General features: G+C 50.3%; 9 protein-coding genes across 9 annotated transcripts; 5 read left to right on the top strand and 4 right to left on the bottom strand.

Annotated features, from left to right (window-relative positions):
• Positions 1–475: 475 nt before the first annotated feature.
• N7479_003595 (uncharacterized protein) lies at positions 476–2,173 on the top strand (the record flags this gene model as incomplete). Its single annotated transcript, XM_057251292.1, has 1 exon — positions 476–2,173. The coding sequence occupies one exon, from the start codon at positions 476–478 to the stop codon at positions 2,171–2,173; it is 1,698 nt and encodes a 565-aa protein (XP_057110617.1).
• Positions 2,174–2,583: 410 nt separating this feature from the next.
• N7479_003594 (uncharacterized protein) lies at positions 2,584–5,072 on the top strand (the record flags this gene model as incomplete). Its single annotated transcript, XM_057251291.1, is given in 6 exon segments — positions 2,584–2,851; positions 3,237–3,286; positions 3,303–3,518; positions 3,550–3,816; positions 3,901–4,105; positions 4,156–5,072. The coding sequence occupies 6 exon segments, from the start codon at positions 2,584–2,586 to the stop codon at positions 5,070–5,072; spliced, it is 1,923 nt and encodes a 640-aa protein (XP_057110616.1).
• Positions 5,073–5,358: 286 nt separating this feature from the next.
• On the bottom strand, positions 5,359–5,805 carry N7479_003593 (phosphatase YCH1; the record flags this gene model as incomplete). The annotated part of the gene is made up of 2 exons (XM_057251290.1): positions 5,359–5,669; positions 5,727–5,805. The coding sequence occupies 2 exons, from the start codon at positions 5,803–5,805 to the stop codon at positions 5,359–5,361; spliced, it is 390 nt and encodes a 129-aa protein (XP_057110615.1).
• Positions 5,806–6,153: 348 nt separating this feature from the next.
• N7479_003592 (mitochondrial 37S ribosomal protein bS21m) lies at positions 6,154–6,858 on the top strand (the record flags this gene model as incomplete). Its single annotated transcript, XM_057251289.1, has 1 exon — positions 6,154–6,858. The coding sequence occupies one exon, from the start codon at positions 6,154–6,156 to the stop codon at positions 6,856–6,858; it is 705 nt and encodes a 234-aa protein (XP_057110614.1).
• A 392-nt stretch (positions 6,859–7,250) lies between these two features.
• N7479_003591 (uncharacterized protein) lies at positions 7,251–8,403 on the bottom strand (the record flags this gene model as incomplete). Its single annotated transcript, XM_057251288.1, has 2 exons — positions 7,251–8,261; positions 8,359–8,403. The coding sequence occupies 2 exons, from the start codon at positions 8,401–8,403 to the stop codon at positions 7,251–7,253; spliced, it is 1,056 nt and encodes a 351-aa protein (XP_057110613.1).
• A 562-nt stretch (positions 8,404–8,965) lies between these two features.
• On the bottom strand, positions 8,966–10,681 carry N7479_003590 (glucose-6-phosphate isomerase; the record flags this gene model as incomplete). The annotated part of the gene is made up of 2 exons (XM_057251287.1): positions 8,966–10,127; positions 10,182–10,681. 2 exons carry the CDS (start codon positions 10,679–10,681, stop codon positions 8,966–8,968), a joined length of 1,662 nt encoding a protein of 553 aa, XP_057110612.1.
• Positions 10,682–11,625: 944 nt separating this feature from the next.
• Positions 11,626–14,154, top strand: N7479_003589 (uncharacterized protein; the record flags this gene model as incomplete). Its single annotated transcript, XM_057251286.1, has 5 exons — positions 11,626–11,644; positions 11,709–11,768; positions 11,827–12,419; positions 12,477–13,985; positions 14,062–14,154. The coding sequence occupies 5 exons, from the start codon at positions 11,626–11,628 to the stop codon at positions 14,152–14,154; spliced, it is 2,274 nt and encodes a 757-aa protein (XP_057110611.1).
• Positions 14,155–14,749: 595 nt separating this feature from the next.
• On the top strand, positions 14,750–16,300 carry N7479_003588 (L-fuconate dehydratase; the record flags this gene model as incomplete). Its single annotated transcript, XM_057251285.1, has 4 exons — positions 14,750–14,794; positions 14,861–14,965; positions 15,022–15,627; positions 15,698–16,300. The coding sequence occupies 4 exons, from the start codon at positions 14,750–14,752 to the stop codon at positions 16,298–16,300; spliced, it is 1,359 nt and encodes a 452-aa protein (XP_057110610.1).
• A 693-nt stretch (positions 16,301–16,993) lies between these two features.
• On the bottom strand, positions 16,994–17,869 carry tim21 (the record flags this gene model as incomplete). Its single annotated transcript, XM_057251284.1, has 4 exons — positions 16,994–17,179; positions 17,234–17,288; positions 17,344–17,528; positions 17,591–17,869. 4 exons carry the CDS (start codon positions 17,867–17,869, stop codon positions 16,994–16,996), a joined length of 705 nt encoding a protein of 234 aa, XP_057110609.1.
• Positions 17,870–18,182: the final 313 nt, after the last annotated feature.

Genomic DNA, 18,182 nt, shown 5'->3' with positions numbered 1-18,182 from the left:
ATGGCTTCACTTTTTAAAACTAAAATGGTAAGATCACAGTCTTATGAAATTTTCTGCGTTGAAAAGATTCCAACCGTCATTTGAAATGCAATCTGGCACCTAGCATTTTCGCCTATGTAGGTGACTATACATACATACACATATGGTATGTACCTCACTCTCCTCAACCTGCCAGGAACTCCATCAACCCGACTCGTTTCATGCAAGGATATGCACTTTCTACTTCAGATTTGCTTTACCCTAGAAATTTGAAATCCTCTCATACGATATCTTAAGGGTTGATTTGTATATGCATATTGATCAATTCCTCGATTAGGATAGGATGACATGGAACCAGACGCCACTAAATTAAGCCCTAAAGAGTAACTCGAGGTTCAAAATGATCAATGTACAGAATAAAGGGACTATACATATTGGAGACGTATTTATTCTTCCAATCTCATCCTTCTTTTCTGATTCAACCAAATCATTAAAGATGCAAGTTTCTGTGTGGCTATCTATTTGCAGTTTCTTTCTACATAGCGTTTATGGCTATGGATATAGGCGAGCGGAAATTGGGCCTGAGTTTATTTCGTCGTCTCGCCCTCTGAATTATTCTTTAGTTGCTTCGTCAACTGCTTCTTTGATTGTTTCTTCAACCGCTTCTTCATCTATAGTCGCGGGCACTTCCAGTCATGGCGTTGCAGTGGCACCTCCGTTGTCATCATCATCATCACCATCATCAACACAAAGGACACGGAATGGTAGCAACTCCGGCTTCATTTTACTCCCCTCTTCAGCTAGCACGTGGCACCCCGAGAGCACCAGCTCCAGCAAACCCTCATCAGCTATCACATCGGGGTTCAGCGGCTTTGGCTTCATTCCGCGCCCGTCCTCAGCTAGCACATGGCACCCTGACATCTCCGACTCTACCACATCCTCTTCATCAACTGTCGCATCGGATATGAGCAGCTCTGGCTATATTCCATTCGCATCCTCAGCTAGCACATCCTCATTAGCCATCACATCGGGTTTCAGCAGCTCCAGCTCCATCCAAGTGCTGCTCCCTCCCATTGCTGCTTCAACGACTGAGAGTTCTTCTCAATCTTCAACGCAGCTACCTAGTTCTTCTTCAGCTGCTGCAATTATTATGGCAACCTCGATCGTAGTCGCTGCTATTCCCATTCCCACCTCTAACTCGGCCATGACCACCGTCACCAATCCATCAAATCCTGCCGAGAGTGTGACTTTCGTCAAGGAGCGAGTTTCCGACAATTTCCTGGCTGGGTTGCCAATAATTAGTGCTGCAGGCCTGGCTGCCATGGTAACGGTAGGCGGTATTGCCACGCCCGTTGTTATTGATTCTGCTGGCATGATGGTTATACCTGTTGGCTCCGTGCCTTCGTGGTTGACTCCGGGAATGTACCCGGCATCGGGTGATATTCCTGAATTATTGGATGCTAGCTCATCCTCCACCTCTTCTTCTGCCTCGAGCACGGCAAGCTCCACGATATCCGAGACCATTTCCCTTCTAACTATGTGCCTCACGGTCACGACAGATGTCGGCGCATTCACAGCTGTCCCAAACAGCCCAGAGGATGCACCCATCACCGGCTCCGGCCCATCATGGACAGTTACCTCGGCAGCATCCACTTCCAGCTCTCTGGCTCCCGGCTTTCTGACTTCGAGCTCTCTAGCTTCCAGAGCTATGGCTTCCAGCGCTATTTTTTCCAGTGCCATGGCTTCTAGCACTACGGCTTCTAGCACTACGGCTTCCAGCGTTATGGCTTCCAGCGCTATGGCTTCCAGTCCTCTGTCCTCCGGCTCTCTGGCTTCGAGTTCTCTAGCTTCCAGAGTTATGGCTTCCAGCGCTATTTCTTCCAGTGTCATGGCTTCTAGCACTATGGCTTCTAGCACTATGGCTTCTAGCACTATGGCTTCCAGTCCTCTGTCCTCCGGCTCTCTGGCTTCGAGCACTTTGGCCACTATGGCTTCCAGCTCTCTGGCTTCGAGCTCTCTGGTATCGAGCACTCTAGTATCGAGCACCCTGACTTCTAGCACTCTGAGCCCAGAAACCCCCTCAGACGCACCAGATACGCCCGTGGTATCCATTAACACGGTAAAGCCTAGAGGGCAAGGAACTATTATGGTGGGTATCTTCCCAAACATCGACCGTATACCAACAAAAGTCTGACACAAATTGCAGCATAACCAGGTCGGTTGTATCTCTGTAAATGGTGAAATTCTCTGCGCCGACTGGACTCAGAGTGAGTTTCCCCTCGTATTTTCAATTTCCATCACCAGGGAAAGACCAGCTAACCTATTGAAAAAGCTGCTATACGCTCCGATTCAGAAAACACTACAGTGAAGATATACGCAAAGGTTGATGGTAGCGATTCCAACCACGGGTTTATTAATCCCGGTTGTGAGGTTACTGCCAGCTGGCCATCTTCCTATGGCGATGTTTACTTCAAAGGGGATGACTGCCTCTATGATAGTCAAAGTACTAATCCTATATCCACACCTTCTATCTCTAACAAACGGACTATGTACTGACCTTGTCCAGACAATATTATCGACTGCTGCACTCAGTCAACAAACGAAATGGTTCCAAACCCATACGCGCCCCTTTGCACGAAAAGGTATCTTGTCTTCATGCATGAGTTCACAGTCTGGGCCGACGGCTGGATCACGGATGGTGGATCCACTTTTCACGACGCTGTCCAGAGTTGTGGTCTTATCACTCGATGGTCTGCCAACCCGACTACTATCTACACGACAAGCGACTACGTCGTAACCTTTCAACTGCCCTTGCAGGCAGGCTCTTGTGTTTCGAGCGCTATGTATCTCTCAGGAGGACCTTGGGTTCCTTGTTAGTGGATTGTGCCATATTAGACTTTGTTATTCTCTCGAAATGGGTATCCCCATCGCTGCAGCTATGATGTATATAAGTTGCAGAATCAAGCGTGACACATGTTGTTGATGGCAACGGTTAGGCTGCTCCCATGCTTATTGATGTTATATTGTGGGAAGAAAAAATACAGCCTCTTTACCACTAGACCATAACAAAAACATCAGTTCCTGTTTAGGCCCTAGGGGGTCATATCCCAGTCTCTTTAGGGCTTCAGATTGCTGAGCTATACTATCTTGGGACTAGCGGCAGATAACAGTGCGATAAGTATTTGATCACGTGTAACGGAGCTTCCGCGGAGAGATTGAGAGAAACATCTCGACTTGGCGCGACGCAATAGAACAAGTGTTTGGGGCCTGGAAATTGTGCTTACCTGCCGCAAGCAGCTCACTTATTGTATATCCGGTGATAGGAACAACTACCATCACTCAGCCCTGAGCCAAAAATGAACCAAACCACGAGGCGCGTAGCGTTACATATCCTCCGCAGACCTCGCAACTCAGTACTTCCAAGATGTCCAGGAAGATGGAACTCCACGTTTGAACAGAGAGAATGGTCCACGCCACTAGCGAAGACATTGGCCAATGTTATGAAGGTAGCTATGCAGTCTGCTTTACCTCTCACTGCAGTTTTGCTGATCATTCACTTCCGTAAATTAGGTCACTGGTCCCGTACCAATCGCGGCGTTCATGCGCCAGGTTTTGACTTCCCCAGATGGTGGATATTATACGACTCGAGGGGAGAACGGAGGTGTCTTTGGCAAAAATGGTGATTTTGTCACGTCGCCTGAGATCTCGCAGGTCTTTGGAGAGTTGATTGGTATATGGACTATCGCGGAGTGGATGGCGCAGGGGCGGACGAGGAGTGGTGTTCAACTGATAGAGGTTGGCCCGGGAAAAGGAACTTTGATGGATGATATGCTGCGGGTGAGTGGTTGTATCAATGCCTGTCTTGCTCTTATGAAAAGAAGAAGAAGCTCATTGGACTGACCATGATTTCGATAACAACAGACTTTCCGAAACTTCAAGAGCTTTTCTTCAAGTGTTGAGGCTATTTATCTTGTCGAAGCTAGCGGAACTCTCAGAGAAGTGCAGAAGCGGCTGCTGTGCGGCGAGGAGGCTGTGATGGAGGAGACAGACATTGGACACCGGAGTGTGTGCAAGTACTTTGATGTACCTGTCGTCTGGGTGGAGGATATTCGTCTTCTGCCGCATGGTGAGTAATGATCTTAAGTCAGTTTCCCGTTTTTCTGATGCTGACCAAAGACGTCGATGATGCAGAGGAAGGCAAGACACCCTTCATCTTCGCACATGAATTCTTCGACGCGCTTCCAATCCATGCATTTGAATCTGTTCCGCCATCTCCAGAGAATCAGCAGGCCAATGAGCCACGAAAAATCATGACTCCCACAGGTCCAGTAGAACTACATAATCCGCCCAAGCACGCGAACACCCCGCAATGGCGTGAGTTAATGGTGACATTAAATCCAAAAGCCGTCGAAGAGAACATAGAAGGAGAGCCTGAGTTCCAATTGACCAAAGCCAAAGCTTCCACGCCGTCATCGCTAGTGATCCCGGAGATCTCTCAGCGTTATCGGGCACTCAAATCGCAGCCAGGTTCGACCATCGAGATCAGCCCTGAAAGCAGAATTTATGCCGCAGACTTTGCGCGCCGTATTGGTGGTGCCTCTGCTTCTGCACTTGCTGCTAAAAAGTCCTCAGCTTCTAGCCCACTGCCGTCATCGCAGAAGAAGACTCCATCTGGCGCAGCCCTGATCATGGACTACGGAACATTGTCAACCATCCCCATCAACTCACTGCGCGGAATCAAAAACCACGAGAAAGTGGCACCACTCTCAGAACCGGGGCGAGTGGATGTCAGTGCAGATGTGGATTTCACTTCGCTGGCCGAAGCCGCCATCGAAGGCAGCGATGGCGTCGAGGTCCACGGTCCTGTTGAACAGGGTGATTTCCTTGGGGCCATGGGTATTGAGGAGCGCATGCAGCAGCTGCTCCGTAAGGTGCAAGATGAAGAGCATAGAAAGACACTGGAGACCGGCTGGAAGCGATTGGTTGAGAAGAGCGGCGGGTCAATGGGACAGATCTACAAGGTCATGGCCATTGTACCTGAAAATGGAGGACAGAGACGGCCTGTTGGGTTTGGAGGCGGCATTCAAATGTAGAGCCGCAAGTATATTCGTCTTGTATTCAATAGACTCGGAGCATAGACTGCTCGTTTCATGTACAATAATTTCATCTTTCATCAAATTCAAATAGAATAACATGGACTCGCCCAATATGCAGAAATAATGAGACAGAGCCTCTCGGCCCAATCTCAGAATAATAAAAAATGAAAATGAAAACCATCAATGCATCTAAGTGGTATCTCTCCTATCAAGTTCGTTAAATCTCATGAAAAAAAAGGCAGATGCATAAAGTGGCTAGAGCCCCATCATCTCAAGGCTCAGCTCAATATTCCTCCCAAATATCCGCAACATAAGCCTCAGTCAGCTTAGTATCATTGCCATACTTCTGCTGCCATTCCACAAACCCACCCTCGAGTACAAATACTTGCTGCTTTTGGCTCTCTTCCGCACCAAGTGTGCTCTCACGTTCGCGCGCATAGCGAAGAGCAGCAGAGGGACCACGTTGCTGGCTGAGCGCACAATGGAATACAACCATTTTCTTGTCTTTGAGAGTGCGGATAAGCTCGGGCATGCGCACGTCCAGCGTTGTGCTGGGGACCCAAGTTGATGAGTGGATATGACCACCAATATGGTCTTTGAACAGTGTCAGTTGATAGTATTTGATTAAATGGTAAAAGGATGATTGTCTACCTGAGTCTCGGACGTCAACGATGGCTAAATTGCTTGGTTCGCCGGTTAAGAGAAAGGCCGCTAGAACATCGCGGCCCATGCGGGGGAGAGTTGCGATTGAGATGGATGACATTCTTTTTTTTTTGGCGCAAATTTGTGGACTTTGTATGCCAAAGGAGTTATTCAAATCAAAATAAGAGAGATATTTGTAAGTCCACGAGATTTGCAGGTGTGATATTCGCGATCTCTAGCAAATATCCCAAAAGCATACAACACGTGACCTACAATTTCCTTTCCAATCGGGAAACGATGATTTTCCATCACGGCAACTTCGAGCCACCTCCGAACTTGCGCGCCCACCTCGACCAATTGTTCAGTCCGAAACCCAGGAGACAGTCCAATACACCACTATAGACTTGCTTAATTGACACGAGCGAGCCCAATCAAAATGGACTTCCGCCTCCTGGCCCGCAGCCTCCGGGCCAGGCCAACACCATGGCTCCAACAACAGACCCAGCTGCACCGCGTCGCTTTCCTCACCAACGGAGTTCGCTACAATTCCTCTACCTCATCACCAAGCCCACCCTTCAAACCCACATCTCCCACCGACGAGCCGACCACAGCCCCCGAGACCGCAAAGCAAGCCCCAAAGCCGATCTCCGAGCTCGACCAGTCAAGCACAGGCCCAGCAGCCCCAGGGGTTGCAAAGCAAGAGCGAAAGCCAGTCTCCGACTTTGACGACATCCTCAGCAGACTCGACCTCAACAAGCCCCGAGAAGCATCCAGCAGCCAGCGCCGGATCTTCTCAGACTCGCTTTCCCGGGCTGTCGGCGAAGGCGCACAGAGCGGCTACCGGGCGCGGTCGCGGGCACCCCTGCCTACACGCAAGGTCGAGCTGAAGCTTGGGCCGACGCTTGGTCGTCAGGCTCTTGTTGAGCCTGAGCGTGGCACTGATCTGGGTGGTGCGCTGCGCAAGCTTCAGGCTACTCTTTCGCAGAATAGTGTTCGGAATGATGCCCATGCACAGAAGTTCCATGTGAGGAAGGGTATGGTGCGCAAGCAGAAGAAGATGCAGCGGTGGAAGAAGCTGTTCAAGTTCTCGTTCCAGGGGACTGTGAAGAAGATTCAGCGTATGCAAGCGCAGGGTTGGTAGTTTTATGCCATTTCTCTGCTTTGGGCTTTTGTGCTGCGGCTTGTCTACTCAGCTTGTATGTATATACTGAAGAGGCTGGTGTGGATGATGGACTGAGTGGACAGGATGGCATTGGTCTGAAAATTGGTGTTGTTCTCTTTTGTTATTTGTACAACTATTATCTAGGTACTTGTTTTTTTTCTGTTGAATTTGGCTCTTGCATTAGATATGGAATGCATTGGATTCGTTTGACTCGATCACTTGGAACATAAACATAGCTTCATGATATGTCCATAGTAGAGCACTAGCTTTTTGCTAGTGCTCAATTCTGCCTCTCAAGTTAGGTACACTGTACACGTCGTAGACGCCACTTTATACCCAAGCTATACACTCATTCCTCTCGCTTATTCATATCAGTCCCTCTTCCCACTTGGGAACCCATATCCACTTCCAACCCCGGTCCCGTTCCCAATACCATTAGAAGGGCCGGAGTAACCACCGTACCCATTATTCTTCCCCCCATTACCAAAGGTAACACCGGGACCCTTCACTCCACGCGCGGGAGTCCCACCCAAGAGCCCATCTCCGTGCCAAGCGGGTCGCCCACGCCAACGCCCACCATTACGCTCCCAGAACAACGCAACCAAGGCACCAACAGAAGCCGCCATAACGAAGAATACCAGCTTAGAAAAGAAAGATCCAGAGCTCTTCCCCGCCCCAATTGCCAAAGCCAGCCAGGACTCCAAAGCAGGCCGCACCGGCCACCCAATACTGGCACCGCCCTCCAGCCACGCAACGTGGAAAGAGAAGGTAAGCGGCTCCCCACGCACAACCTTAGTGCCATGTCCGGCAGTCCAAGGCTCGCGCGCCGCTTGAGCAAGAGCAACAGACTCCTCGTCCTTGTCGAGCTTGGCATTCTTGCCGGTGTTGTCGAACTCGGGAGTCGAGTATGCAATACCGCCAACCACGAAGCCAGGCTGCCTAGACTGGGCGCGGCTAGTCTTGGCTTTTTGTTCTGCAGCTGCGTCTGAGGCCATGTTGTGCATAACGACGTTCATATCTGTCCAGATATGCAAATGGCTAAGCTGGAGCGTGCCTTGCAGCGCGATTGTGAGCGGTGTGAAGGGTGGCCCGTTGTCGGCTAATGCGGAGAGGGTGTCTGCTTCTCCTGACTTCTGGTCCGAGTCTTTGTCCGCGTGCTCTGCTGCGCCGGCGGATGGCGTTAGCGGCGCTGTTGGCACGCGACATGTCATCGGTACATCTGAATGGACGTAGAACTCGAGGAGATGGTACATCTCATCGGAGAGCGAGTCGATGGTGCATGTTATTGTTTCGGAGATGCCGTAGTGGAAAGAGAGAGGGCGGGCGGTTTCGTTACAGGTCACGAAGGGGACGTATTGAAGTTTGCCGAGACTGTCAGTGACCTGGATGTTTTCGTAGTTGCAATTAGCTTTGTGATTTTTTGTAGTCTGCGCTCTAGTCTTTCTGTCAGGAGACGGTAGGCAGGCTGGTGGCGCTTACATGTTCTCCTTCCCTGCAAGTGTAGAAGAAGCAACGGTTAGCCATGCTCCACGGGTTGATTAAAGAGTACTCTCACGTAGTCCGGTTCAGACATGACACTGGTATGTCCTCTCTTAATTTGTATCCCTCGCTGTTGTCATTTGCGTTCCCCGCAAGTGCGCTGGTTGGCCACAATGCGCCTGTCAAAGACAGCAGTGCCACTGTTGCGGAAGATAGGCTCAATTGGCGTATAGGAGGCATTGTTACTTTTTTCCCCAATAATTGTAGGACAAAAGCCGCCCTGCGTCGGCAAGTTTCCAGAATATGAGGATTGTACAGAGTTCAAGGACGGAGTTCTACCGCGTTGCGGAGTTGCGGACAACAAGTGGGTTTCCCCTTGTTGCTACTTCCAACCACCTCCCTACGTCCAATTGCATCATGTCATGTCTAACCCCAAACGTACATGTGTATATATTCTATAAAGTGATTCACAATACGTATGTAACATTACTTGATAATGAAATTTTTGAGAATCATTCATTTCTTTTCAAACCAAGAGAAATATGTGGAAAATCATTGCTCGTCAAAACTACACATCCCACGGTCCTTCATATGAGACCAAAACACTCTAAGACAGGTTGGCCTTCTGCTTGAAAGCAAACAACAGACCACTGGTCGAGCTGTCGTGGTTGGCACCCTCGCCCGCGGTCTCCAGCTCACTCTGGATGTTCTTGGCAAGGGCCTTGCCCAACTCGACACCCCACTGGTCGAACGAGTTGATGTTCCAAATGGCACCCTCAGTGAAGGTGACGTGCTCGTAGTAGGTGATCAGAGCACCCAGGGTTGAGGGTGTGATCTTCTGAGCCAAAATAGAAGTAGTGGGACGGTTACCCAAGAAGGTCTTGTGGGCAACAAGCTCCTCGGCAGCACCCTCGGCCTTAACCTGAGCAGGGGTCTTGCCAACCATCAGAGCCTCGGATTGAGCGAGGAAGTTAGCAGCCAGCATGCGCTGGTGCTTACCACCCTCGACGGGGTTGTGTGACTCAGCCGCCATCAAGAAATCAGCGGGGATGAGCTTGGTGCCTTGGTGCAAAAGCTGGAAGAAGCTGTGCTGCGCGTTGGTGGCAGGCTCACCGAACAGGATGGGTCCGGTGGTGTACTTGACGTATTCGCCAGTGCGAGTGATGGCCTTTCCGTTACTCTCCATGGACAGCTGCTGCAGGTAGGCGGGGAAGCGGTGCAGGTACTGATCGAAGGGAGCAACCAGGTGGGTTTGAGCACCGAAGAAGTCGCTGTACCAGACGCTCAGCAGACCACCAAGAGCGGGGATGTTCTTCTCGAGGGGAGTTTCCCGGAAGTGCTTGTCCATGGCCTGGGCACCAGCAAGGAACTGGTGGAAGTTGTCGTAACCAATGTACAGAGCGACAGACAGGCCGATGGCACTCCAAACGGAGTAACGTCCACCCACCCACGACTCAAATCCGAACATGTTCTTGGCATCAATACCAAACTTGGTGACCTCGGACTCGTTGGTCGACAAGGCCACGAAGTGCTTAGCAATGTGTGAATCTTCCTTGGCAGACTTAAGGAACCAAGTTTTGGCAGTGTTGGCGTTGGTGCAAGTCTCTGCGGTAGTGAAGGTCTTGGAGGCAATCAGGAAAAGGGTGGTCTCCGGGTCGGAGTCCTTGAGCGCTTCAGCGATGTGGGTGCCGTCGATGTTGGAGACGAAATGGAGCTTAAGGTCGGGGTGGCCGTAAGGCTTGAGAGCCTCAGTGACCATTACAGGGCCACTAGGTTCAGGTGTCAGCTAATGTTCCTACTTAACCAAGGACAGGAAAGCTTACAGATCGGAACCACCGATACCAATGTTGACGATAGTGTTGATCTTCTTGCCGGTGTAACCCTTCCACTCGCCGCTGCGGACCTGCTCGGAGAACTCCTTCATGTGCTCCAGCACGGAGTTGACCTCCTCAACCACGCTCTTGCCATCAACCTGCATAGGCTCATTGGCAACATTGCGCAGGGCAGCGTGGTAGACAGCACGGTCCTCGGTGAAGTTGATGTGATCACCACGGAACATGGCATCACGGAGCTCCTCAACATTGGCCTCCTTAGCGAGCTGGACCAGAAGAGAGACAGTCTCCTGGGTGAGGAAGTTCTTGGAGAAATCAAAGAGAATCTCTGTGTTATCTACCGTGTTGGCGAACTTGTGGCTGAAGTTCTCGAAACGCTTAGGGTCCTTCTGGAATTGATCCTTAAGGACAAGGTTGCGCCCCAAGGTGGTGTGGTGCTCCTGAAGCTCCTTCCAGGCAGGAAGGTCGCTGGTTTGCGAAAAGCCGGGCATGATGACGATGAGGGGTTCTATGGGACAGAGGGTTAGCGCGGGGTAAGTGGGATATAAATGCAATGAGACAATATTCAGGAAAGTCAGGTGTCGGGATATTGAAGAAACTTATGAACGTACATTAACGGTAAATTGGGATGATAGAGAAAGAGAGAAACAAAAAAAAGTAGCAAGAAAGCAAATGGCGTCAGTTGCATCCGGCGCGTTGGGGTCCGGTCGTGGGGCAACATCATCATTGCCGCATTCGGTTTATTTCACTTTCACTGATTTAACCGATTTTACTTGTTTTAATTGCCCCTACCTGCTATTATTCTTCTCATTGGAGCCTTTAAATTCTTGTTTTTTCCCTCTTATTCTCCGAATGTACTCCGTACTGAAATATATATAACCGGTATACCAATTGGGCCATTTGTAATCGTACCCCCGTAGGCTATTGCTTTTACTCTTCTAGGCCCAGGCCAATTTGATTCCAGAATTCTTTCTTGTATAGCGGGGCATTGGAAACTGAACGGCTATAGCTTCTTCTCGGTTGGAATACTCAAGAAAATCAAAGTGTTAAACCTCTGCTTAGGATACTGGCTACTATTGCAAGTCTACATATATTGCAATGTAACTTCCAACCATCCCGTGGTCCGCATGGAAATTCCTATTTTTCGATTTTCGTTTTGAGTGTTTTGAGAATAAACTGAGTCTATTCAGGTATCAGGTACAAGAAGATGTTACTCCGTACTCCGTACAAGGTATAGAGGTACAGAGTACATAACCTTGGAAGGGATTCGCGGGTCAAATAATGGCTCACATGCACGTGCCACATGTGGGACATTACCAGGTGATCTGGTTCACCGCCCATCTCACCGCCTACGCTTTTTCGTTGGCAACTGATATTAGTTCGGATTGAGACTTGATCAACGTTTCACTTTCTCACAGGTGGTACAACTTACACAATGTACAATCCTTACCAAGGTGAGCACATTTTGATGTCCTTTGAGAAAGCATTGATGTTTTGAAGGAACTAACCCTTATATAGCTCCGGGTCTTTATGGCCATGCTCCTGACTATAGTGCCTATGGTGCGCCTCCGGGCATGGGTGAGTTCGCTCCTTTCCCACGATACTTTCATTTTCAATTTAGACTGACTAGCTCCAGCGCCTCCTCCAGGGATGGCTGCTCCAGGCACTACTGCTCCTCCCGGCATGCAGCAAGCAAATATTCAGCCTGGTCGTCCAGGAAGCTTCCCACCCAACTTCCAGCCGCCTGCCAATATGCCAAACATCAATTTTTCTGCGCCGGTGATTCGCTTGGGTACCTCGGGCCCGGCAAAACCTGCAGCTCAAGATAGCGGTCGGGAACGGGGATCCGATGCTCCTGGGCGCCGCAGTGGTCTGGGGTCAATGGGAATGGACACCCAGCGCCATCATGGTCGCGACACTATGATGCAGCTCCAGCCACCTACACGCGACGAAATTGTACGCACGCTTTTTATCGGTGGGATTACAGAGGGCGCAGGTGGTGATGATGGCATTGAGCGTATCCTACGGTCTACTGGTATCTTGCGTCGCTGGATTCGCGCCACAGATGCTGATGAAAAACCTTGCCGATTTGGCTTTGCCGAATATGATGACCCTGAGAGTCTTGAGGTCGCAGTTGAGACCTTGAAGAATGTCGAAGTGCCGGTCAAGAGACAGACACCCCGCGCCGAAGGTGAGGAGGAACAAGAGGTTGAGAAGAGCAAGCTTCTGGTGTGTATACATTGTCTACCCTGTCCTCCAAAATCTCACTTCTAATTTGCCTGATAGGTCGTGGTTGATGAAGGTACCCTCACCTACCTAGAGCAATTTGAGTCTAGCCGAGCAGAACAAGACCCCGAGGAACGCCAGGCACGTTTCACTGCCGCCCGGAAGAATCTGGACAATGTCCTGTCTAGTCTCTTCCATCCCGCAGCTCCCCTTCAAAAGGAGGAGGCGTCGGCCCTTGATCAGGAAGGTGACAGTGAAATGAAAGATGCCGAGCTTGCGAAGGATGGAGAAGTCGTTACTATTCCCATCACAATTGAAGATGAATTAGCCGATATTCCTCCCGAGATGCGCGCCAATGTGGCCAAGGAGATCTCAGCCTTCCGTGAACGAAGCACCCGCCGTGATATCGAGCGTATGAAACGCGAGGAAGAGATCGAATCCATGGAGCGTGCACGCAATTCTGGCTCTCGAATCAATCGACTTGGTTCGCCTCCGGCATCTGCTCCCAGTGGCCCTGCTGCTGGTATCAACGGTATTCCGTTGGGGCCGCGGGATCGCAATGTGTTGAACGCACCTTCTGGTCCTAAGGCGTTCGGTGTGCAGATTCCCAAGGATTACCAGAAGGGAGTTGCTTTTGTTAATGGTGGAGCCCTCAACGGAGTCTCCATTGACCGCGAGGGCGAGGATTCCGATGCTAGCGACGAGGAAATCGAACGTCGCCGACAGGATCGGATTAATGCTGAGCAAGAGAAGCAATTCTCAGACCAAGAGCGCCGCTGGCTCAGCCGTGAGCGCAGCCGAACCGCTGCTCTGGAGCGAGAGAAGAAGCGTGAGGATGAGGAAGACGGAAAGTTGCAAGCTGCACACGATGAGATGGAAGCACGACTTGGAGCTTGGAACGACGATATCGAGGACAGTCGGAAAGTGGTCGATTACTACGCAGACCACGGTGCCTGGCTTCGGAACCGTGCAAGCTTCCGTACTCGTGAGGTCAACATTGACGATGCCGACCGCGCAGCTGAGGATCGCGAACGTGTGCAGTCTGCCAAACAACAAGAGCAGGCTCGCGGCATGGCTGACGACTTCCTCGCCCGCCAGGCAAAGGAGCTCGAGACACGTCCCCAGGAGGCACCTCGCGAGCCCCAACGTTTCAAGCTCTCTCTTGGAGCTGCCGCGCAGAAGGCCCAGGCCGCAACCAGCCGCCGCGCAATGGCTGATGTGGAAGGTCTGTTGGAGGACGAGGAAGAGCCCGTTGCTACAACCCGTCGCCCACTTATCCCGATCAAATTCGATTCCGCAGCTGAAGCTGCAGGTCTCACCGATGAGGAACGTGCTCAGGCGGCCCGCCAACTCGCAGCAGAAATTCCGGCCGAGAAGGAAGGCCTGTGGAACTGGGCGGTCAAGTGGGAATTCGTGGACGATGCTGTCATCAGCGACCAGCTCAAGCCGTTTGTTGAGAAGAAGATTGTCGAATATCTTGGTGTACAGGAGCAAATGCTGGTCGATGTTGTGGAGGAACATGTGCGGAAGCATGGATCGCCTCAGGAGTTGGTGGAACAGCTGGCAGAAGTGAGTATTTATCCTTTCTTCTTCTACTACTTCTTCTTTGTGAGACGAGTCACTGACCGCAGTCCCCTATCTCCAGGCATTGGACGAAGAGGCCGAAGTGCTTGTTCGCAAGCTTTGGCGTATGATCATTTTCTGTTCCGAGAGCGAGAAACGAGGTCTGTCCTCATAATAGGGCTGCATATCGAACACAGGGCTCTGTGCCTGATGTCTCTAAGCTTCACTGAAATACGACAGCATGTACACAAAGGAATAACTGAATGTATGATTGCATTTTCAATATTTCAAAATTCGCATACCCTCCGAGACTTTTTTCAACAGGATTAGTCTAGTCTACATGTAGCAACCTCCCCACGTAGCTTGGAGTAAATCACGGAGCAGCTCCGTGTATACTACCTGCGCTGTAATTGGTGGAATAAGGTATTTTCCCGGTAGCTGAAATTATCCACCAATGAGAACGGGCTAGCGGCAAATGACAGAGGACGATGGAGGGGCGCTGGATAAACTGGGGATGGCGCGGGGGAATATATTTGCTGTATATACAGCGCGGAATCTCTTTTGGCTTTTGAAATAATTTCTCGTTCTTTCTCATCTTCCTACTCTTCTTTGTGCGTCTTTGAACTGCCAAAAAAGGGTGAAATTGACTCTTTACTTTATACCCCGGATCTATACACCCTGCATTGTTAGATTCACTTGCGCCAGCATTGTTGCTAGCCATTGACAGGAGTAAACATTATTTCTACCATCACAAGTAACATCCATTCACAATGGTCAAAATCACTGGCTTCAGCACTCGGGATGTGCGGTTCCCGGTACGTCAATCATGCCCCCAGAGTCCCATACACCCAATGCACTCAATACTGATAATCCCACCACAGACATCGCTTGACAAGACCGGCTCAGATGCTATGAACGCAGCAGGTGACTACTCCTCTGCCTACTGCATCATCACCACCGACTCAGAATACTCCGGACATGGCATGGTACGTGACATCATATCATCCACTTGCAACACTTGAATTAACATGAGTCCCTACAGACCTTCACAATCGGCCGCGGCAACGAAATTGTCTGCGCAGCAATCTCCCTGCTCGCCCCAATGGTTGTTGGCAAGGATCTAGACGAGATGACCGCAGACTGGGGCAAGACCTGGCGGTACCTCGTCTCCGACAGCCAGCTGCGCTGGATCGGCCCCGAGAAGGGTGTCATCCACCTCGCCCTTGGCGCTGTCGTCAATGCTCTTTGGGATCTGTGGGCCAAGACCCTCGGCAAGCCTGTCTGGCGCATCGTTGCTGACATGACTCCCGAGGAGTTCGTGCGTTGCATTGATTTCCGTTACATCACTGATGCCATCACCCCCGAGGAGGCTATCAGCCTACTGAAGGAGGTTGAGTCTGGCAAGCAGGAGCGTATCAAGGAGGCTGAGGCTAGCAGGGCTGTCCCTGCCTATACCACCAGTGCCGGATGGTTGGGTTACAGCAAGGATAAGCTGAAGTCCTTGTTGGAGCAGAGTGTTGAGCAGGGATACAGACACTTCAAGCTTAAGGTTGGAGCTGACTTGGAAGATGATAAGACTCGCTTGCGTATTGCACGTGAGGCTATTGGTTATGACAAGGGTAATATTTTGATGGTCGACGCCAATCAGGTATGTTATTCCCCCTAGGAACTAATCCAGTTACACTTTCGAGTCAGACTAACACTGGTGAAATTACTAGGTCTGGTCCGTCCCCGAGGCTATTACCTGGATGCAAGAACTTGCCGAGTTCAAGCCCTGGTTCATCGAAGAGCCAACCTCCCCCGATGACATCCTCGGCCACGCTGCCATCCGCAAGGCCCTGGCCGACACCCCCTACGGCCCCGTTGGTGTCGCCACCGGTGAGATGTGCCAGAACCGCGTGATCTTCAAGCAGCTTCTGCAAGCAGGTGCCTTGACTGTCCTGCAGCCCGATGCCTGCCGTGTCGGTGGTGTGAACGAGGTTTTGGCCATTCTCCTGCTGGCACGCAAGTTCGGCATCCCTATTGTGCCCCACTCCGGTGGTGTCGGTCTGCCAGAGTACACCCAGCACCTGAGCACAATTGACTACGTTGTTGTTACCGGAAAGAAGAGTGTCCTCGAGTATGTGGACCACCTCCATGAGCACTTCATCCACCCATCTAGCGTTAAGGATGGTTACTACTCCACCCCCTTGGAGCCTGGTTACAGTGTTGAGATGAAGGCTGAGAGTATGGATGCTTTCGAGTACCCCGGCCAGGAGGGCAAGAGTTGGTGGAGATCGGAGGAGGCTAAGGACATTATTGATGGGCCCCGAGTTGTATAGATTTGATGGGCTTCAGTGTGGTTTGTTATAGATGATCATGTGTTTATGTGTATTCATGTTAATAGTTTCCAAAAATTCTTTTACATATAGTGTTCACTTGGTCTGAATTGAGTAGATATAAAATGCGGCTGTCTTATATTAAAGCACGAATTCTTAATAATAAACCCTAGCCATATTCTGAGACAAGGCTACCTTTAAGTATGAAGTTGATCCATATATACTGGAATAATCGTGCCAAGCGCCCAACACACCTTTACTGTGCTGGGCGCTTGGCACGATTATAGCTCAGTTCCTCTATATCATGTAATTAAATAGACATTAAAGACAGGCTAGTATGGTGGAATTGCTCCTTGAATATGGAGCCCGTGCAAATTCATCAGCAGATCCCCAAGATCAATTCGACTGTATTTAGTAAATGTGGGACGACGATCGCATTGAAGTCAGAATCCCATGAAGCTATAATACATCTTACAGGTCAAAATAGGAGCCTGAGTGGATGGCCAGTGGCCCGATCCTAGAAAATACAAGGTAGGCGCCTTGTCCAAACTGGCGCAGACCAGCCTGGAGCAAGTGCCATGCACAAAAGTTCAGAGGCTGTCAATGTTCAAATGCTCATCGCAGATGAAGGCGTAGAACCTATGTAGCGTGGTTGAAGGTAGAGGGGTATAATGAGAAGTTGGCATCATTGCCAGATCAGCGCCACTGAATACCAAAAAGCTTCAAGGCGCTGGTCACATTAGGCTTCTCTGAGGCTTTCTCAAGGATGATGCGAGAGTGTCCTTTCACATCCAACGCGAGAAGCTGGTACTCGAAATTGCTCTTATCCAAAGGCTTCATCATGTGCACGACGACCACACCGGAGTTGAGGGGACCCTCGACCTGGAGTCTACGGTTAGTACACGTATCACAAATTAACCCGAAATCGTATCATACATGGAAATGCATGCGAAGGTGCTCACGACCCAGTCGATCTTTTTCAACTGATGATCTAGTCATTGTCAGCATTTCGGTTCTATATCATATGCACAAACCATGGAACTTACGCGATAGGCTTATTCCGTGCCCACCGGCTCGAAGTCTGCTCGCCATATGCCTTGATCTCTCTTCGATCACCGAGCAATTTTATGCACTCGGGGCTATCTTTAATGCGCCCTACCGCTGTTTCAAATTGCCATGTCTTGCTGTTTGGCGACAAAACCTCTTGATAGAAAAGTACGCAGACTCCACCCTAATCAGATCATGTAGTCAGCAACTATTTACCAGAGACTCGTGAATGAATGCAGTTCATACCGTCAATACTGCTCCAACCAACACGATAACGAAGTTGAAGGATTGCTGTGTCGTCCGCGCCAGCTTCTCTCCTCGACTCAAATCGCCCCACTTAACTCTACCATCGTCGGACAAGACTGTAATACTTTTCTTCCTTGGTGAAAGGATACTAGGCCCGCTGCCTATGTTGTTTTGTGTGGCGTAGAGCCGAGTGATCTGTGTCTGAATGCGGGGAGAGGGTCGGAGAACAAGAGATGCCGGCGATAGTCGGGGAAGAGCCCGTAGTTGGATAGAACTCATTGTGAAGAATCAAAACCGAGCGTCTTAGAACTTGTTAGAGTATTTTAAGTCGACTACTGAACTTGATTATCCTCCAACATTGAACCTGGAAAGGTCGCTATCGATATTCGTTATCGGCTGCACGTGATTATATTACGGTATTACAATACGGCTGATAGCGGAAAAGTCTCCGGCCAAATGGCAGGCGTTGTACGGCGATTACGCCAGGCACAGCAGTCGACAGAGTCCACGTTCGCCGTTCCCGACTCCGGATGCTTTTTGCCTTACCAGTGCTCTCACATTCTCGCCCAAACCCCCTTTTTCTTTTTCTCTT

The sequence above is a fragment of the Penicillium vulpinum genome, assembly GCF_028829585.1.
Source record: "Penicillium vulpinum strain IBT 29486 chromosome Unknown utg000002l_segment0_segment0, whole genome shotgun sequence".
Classification (NCBI taxonomy): Eukaryota; Fungi; Ascomycota; class Eurotiomycetes; order Eurotiales; family Aspergillaceae; genus Penicillium; species Penicillium vulpinum.
This window is presented reverse-complemented; position numbering and strand designations above follow the sequence as displayed.